Source organism: Amphibalanus amphitrite, unplaced genomic scaffold (genome assembly GCF_019059575.1).
Source record: "Amphibalanus amphitrite isolate SeventyFive unplaced genomic scaffold, NRLGWU_Aamphi_draft 001950F_arrow, whole genome shotgun sequence".
NCBI classification, from domain to species: Eukaryota; Metazoa; Arthropoda; class Thecostraca; order Balanomorpha; family Balanidae; genus Amphibalanus; species Amphibalanus amphitrite.
Window position 1 is genome coordinate 75,245 of NW_024883443.1, and position 5,219 is coordinate 80,463.

At 53.0% G+C, this 5,219-nt stretch overlaps 1 protein-coding gene across 1 annotated transcript; it reads right to left on the reverse strand.

Annotated features, from left to right (window-relative positions):
- Nucleotides 1-805: 805 nt before the first annotated feature.
- LOC122375895 lies at nt 806-3,039 on the reverse strand. Its single transcript, XM_043355467.1, has 2 exons — nt 2,373-3,039; nt 806-1,895 (listed from the first exon to the last, which is right to left on the reverse strand). Exons 1-2 carry the CDS (start codon nt 2,580-2,582, stop codon nt 1,737-1,739), a joined length of 369 nt encoding a protein of 122 aa, XP_043211402.1. The 5' UTR covers nt 2,583-3,039; the 3' UTR covers nt 806-1,736.
- Nucleotides 3,040-5,219: the final 2,180 nt, after the last annotated feature.

Below are 5,219 nucleotides of genomic sequence, written 5' to 3' on the forward strand. Positions count from 1 at the left end.
GGAAAAATTCAAAATTACTCAACGCAACCAAAGGAGCCATGGCAATGTCCACGATATCTCAACCATTGCTTTATTGTTGCTGTTTCTTTTTGTGCCGCCCCCTTCCTTTGATATCGGGATGACAAATAAAGTCGGTTTGTTACAAAGATTATGTTCGTACCTAGAGCCAATATGCGTGAGTGGATCATGATTACCTTTATGGTCTAGGTCACGCTTTGAGGCATAAAACATTGAAAATGGATACATACTGTTACCCAACTCAATTGTAAGTCTTAGCTTGGCAGATGAGCTTAAGTTCATTTATTTTCCTGTAGCTACTTCACCAGAAAGTTATGTATTTCATTAAGTTTTAAAGTTATGTTGTTGTCATCGGATTTTCAGCCGGTTGGCCACTGAATGAGCAAGAGCTTCTTTCAAGAATGACCACAATGCTTGTAATGATACCAGGCCGTTGGTAGAATAATTCAAATCAGGCCATGCGTTGGCTTTTTATCGGTTCCAATCTGTATGCGAAATTTCATGAAGGCGTTGATCTAGACCTAGTAAAGCACTCTTTGCTGCGCTAATATTTTGAAATAGCCTAGATAATAACCAAGATAGACGCCCTAAACCCTACATGAGAAGGCAGGCCTATGTCCATGACCTAAACCTTTCTTCCGCGGTGTTCTCGTGCCGTAACTGCTGACTATTTATTGTCCACCCACTCATCCATTCACAGCTGTGGGAGTTCGAGAAACTCTGCACCACCACTAGTCCTGCCAACCAATGCGAAACAAAACCATCTCTCAATGGAGTCCGAAAGTACGAAACACAACCTTTATTATCCGCAACAAACCAGATCAATTGTTACACTTGGTACCCGTGCTAGGGCTGCCTTTTCTGCACCTTTCTACACATATATTTACGTAACAGTGGCTTACATTCGAGTTGTACACGCAGGTTGGAGTATCATTGCAACGAAATCATTCGTCGGCACGGACTAGATGGCACACAGAACACGACAGACGCTGACAGCAGCTGACAGACGCTGACAGCAGCTGACAGCTACTGACAGACACCGACAGACGCTGACAGCAGCTGCCGGCAGCTTCTGTCTGCTACCGGCAGACGCTGGCATTCACTAGCAGCTGCTGGCAGTCGCAGGCAGCCGCAAGCAGCTGCTGGCAGACGCTGACAGACGCTGACAGCAGCTACTGACAGCTGTTAGCAGGTGATGCCCGTCACTATCAGATGTTGACAGCGTCTGGCAGGCAGTCACTGCCTGCTGCTTCCAACAGTCACTGAGAGGTGGTGGCAGTCGTTTACAGCCATTGACAGTCACTGGCAGCTGCTAGCAGCTGCTAACAGCTGCTGACTGCCGTTGACAACCACTGACCGCCGCTGAAGTTACTGGTGACTGCCGACAGTCACTGACAATCACCGGCACCTCTCAGTAGCTCACGGAGGCTTCAAACAGCTCTCGACAGCTCCCAGTAGCTCTCAGTAGCTCCCAGCAGCTCCCAGTACCTCCCAGTAGCTCTCAGTAGCTCTCAGTAGCTCCCAGTAGCTCCCAGTAGCTCTCAGTAGCTCTCAGTAGCTCCCAATAGCTCCCGGCACCTCTCAGTAGCTCTAGTAGCTCTCAGCAGCTCCCAGTAGCTCCCGGCACCTCTCAGTAGCTCTAGTAGCTCTCAGTAGCTCCCGGCACCTCCCAGTAGCTCTCAGTAGCTCCCAGTAGCTCCCAGTAGCTCTGGTAGCTCTCAATAGACGTAGATCTGTTTGAGCTGCTCGCGATACTCCTCAGGAATCGTACACTGGTGCGTGTTCTGTTTCAGCAGGTTTTTGCGGGCCTTTCTCGCGGCCAGACGCAGAATGGACCTGTACTTCTGGAGACCCCTCTCCGGCGGGATCTCGACGTACTGAAACGGAAGAGAAATGGGGTCAGCTGGGGTGGTCGCAACACATCACTTCTTTTCGACGAACTGTTTGACTTTCAGTTAGGCAGCCGATGCTGTGCGCCCCCCCCCCCCTCCCCCCAGACGGTTCAAAGTTCCAACTAGTTTAGACAGGCCACCCAGTCAATGAAACGTTTCCATAAACAGGAATGTATCACTTTTGGATTAGCTCTTGAAGCACACAAAACGCGAGTCATCCTTTGGTTCGGATTTATCGCAATCTAACACCGCTCGTACAGTTCTTTCTATTCGTTACGTCTCATCACTAATCTGCCGAAATAGCTGACAATTTCGCATTAACCACCTCTACTTTCAGTCGCTTCTAGCCTGAGCTCGTCAACTCAACACTCACCCTCCCACTCACTCCACTCGGGAGTTTGACTCACCGGCAGAAAAGGTGACCTCACCCTCCCACTCGCTCCACTCGGGAGTTTGACTCACCGGCAGAAAAGGCGACAGGAAGAGCGCAGAGTCAGTCCTGGTGAGAGCCGACTCTCTCCTGAGGTCGGCCGGCAGACTCGCACAGCCTGAACTCTGACTCGGAGTCGACGCCAGTGACAACTGACTCAGCCACGAGCTGCCGGAGATCCCTGACTCGGTGGAGTCGCCCAGTCGCCGCAGTTCAGCCGAGCACGAGTGACTCGGGTGCATGATGACTCGGGTTGTTGCGAGTCGGTGGGCGTATTCACAGAGACGATCTTCGGAGTAGGATAGTCAACTGGTAGAGTTCCTCAGAGTCTTGAAACGTCTCAAAAAGTCAACCTGGATTCAAACTGGAGTCGAGATGGAGTCTTGAGTCAAACTTGAGTCGAGATGGAGTCTTGAGTCAAACTGGAGTCGAACGTGAGTTGAGCGGAGTGAGGCAGTGCCACAGCCTGTGTTGAGTATTTTTCAGGTGGCGTTCGGCGTATGTACGAGTTTGTTGATCTTGTTGGTCAGACTGGCCGGTGAATCCACAGACCAGCTGTGGTTCTCAGCGGAGTCCGGCTGTGGTTCTCAGATGAGACCAGCCACAGTTCTCCACACAGACCAGCTGGTGGGTGGCGCTGAAGCCTCCGCCTCCCCTCTCCTCACGAGACGCTACTCCGGTGCGACTGCCCGCCCGACCGCCGGACGCCGCCTATATCACCTCACCGCCCGGTCACGTGACCAGAGCCGCCGGCGGCTGCGGCGGTCACGTGCCCCGCTCGGCTGGACGGCGGCTGGACCACGTGACCTGTCCTGTGGTGCAGGTCATGTGACCTGCAGTGGCCGGCAGGGGGGGCGGGAGGGGAGGGGATGGGAGGCTGGAAATGGGCAGGGCTGTCCACTGTGCAGCGGTGGGATGGCGCTGAGTGAGGGGGGATTCTGATTAGGGGAGATGTCACTGCGGGCTGGCCCATCTGAGCTACCCAGCGCTAACCAAGACAATAGAGGCAGCGGGAGGAAGTTGAAACCGGAGACAGCCAGAGCAAACCGATCGTAAGCTGAGCTCATGTCTAATGTTAGACTGAGCTTAGCATAGGGAATAGCTAGAGCAAGGCTGTACCAGAGGATGGGTAAGAGCTTGATTTGACAGTGACTGCTGTCGTAGTGGCTGTTTACGGGTCACATTTGATCACAGCTGGGAGATAGAGCCTTGAGGTGACGGAGGTATCTAGGAGGTAAATACGGAGGTTGGTTTGAATCCCTGTCGGATTCCAACAGACATCCTGACACCTCGCCCCGACATGGTTGCTCCAACACACCGGGACAACATATCGAACAGTCCCCTGCATACTCGTTGACAGTACCTATTATTCATGGTTGTCTCTAAGGCAATCACATTTTCCCTGTCTACGCCTCATAACACCTGGGCTGTCGGTAAGTTTCTGCTGTCTCTGACAGTCGTTCAGTCTCTGTTTCTGACAGTCAGTCTCTGCTAAGTCTCTGCTGTTTCTGACATTTGATCAGCCTCCGCTGTTTTTTACAGTTGGTTTTATAGGGTCTGTTCCAGTCGCACTTCCTAACACCTCGAAACTCCTCCAAGATTGCTTCCCTGTTCCAGTGGCAGCACTAGCCCCTACAAAGCCAAGGAGGGCCCTGCTCCAACCTCCTCTATCTTGCTCTTGGAGGAGTTTAGAGGTGTTTAGGAAGTGCGACTGGAACAGGCCCATAGTGTCTGCTGTCTCTGACATTCGGTCAGTCTCTCGACTGGATAGGACAGCGTCTATGACAGTCTCCCCCGGTCCTGACAAGTCCTCTGAGAGTCGCTGCCGGATCTGACAGCTCTGTGACAGCGCCCCCCCCTCCTCCCCCCGGCCCACCCTGGCCCGGGTTCGGTCTGTCGTCGGGCGCGTCCCGATCCTATCTCTCAGCCACCCCCGCCGCTACCGGCGCCGGCCGACTCCATTTGAATGTGCCGCGAACAAGGAGTGGTCTGGACCGGGACACAGTGCCGCGGTCGGCACATGACCGCCTGAGTTCGGGGAAGGGTTGAACCGAGCCGGCCGCGCTGAGGGTGCCGGCTGGTGACTGTATGGGTAATGAGGGGGAGGGTGGGGGAGTCACGGGACACCGGCGTGGTCACTGGGGAGGGGGGGAGGCTGTGTCACGAGACACATACATGGCGTTCGGGCGGGGGGAGGGAAGAGGCTGTGTCACGAGACACATAGTTACATGGCGTTCGGGCGGGGGGAAGAGGCTGACGAGACACATATATATAACTATAGTTACATGGCGTTCGCGGAGGGAGGGAGGGGGAGGAGGGGATATGTATATGGTGTTGGGGAGAGGAGGGAGGGTCATAAAAGGAGAACAAACTTGACAAATGGGGAGGAATGTGGAAGGAAGAAGTGGAAGAATTCCTCATGTGTTCAGTGATCGCATAAAAGCCTTGCCGTCATGTGCACTTGCTTGTGCGATGCATGCTGCATGTGCCATATATTATGAATTGGAGTTCATGTGTGCTCACAAAGTGGTCTGCCCTGTCCTTTGTTCGGAGGACATCTTTGCGAAGCTGCAGAACTTACTTTGTAAACACGTAAAAGACGTGACGGAAAAGCGTGATGGTTTGTCATTTGTTGAGGATTTTGTTAACGATGAAAAAATGAACTATGAAATATCTGTCTGTCTGTCTGTCGGTCTGTCTGCTGTCTGCCTGCCCGTCTGTCTGTCTGTCTGTCTGTCTGTCTGTCTGTTTGTCTGTCTGTCTGTCTGTCTGTCTGTCTGTCTGTCTGTCTGTCTGTCTGTCTGTCTGTCTGTCGTCTGTCTGTCTGTCTGTCTGTCGTCTGTCTCTGTCTCCGTCTCTCTCTCTCGCTCTCTCTCTCT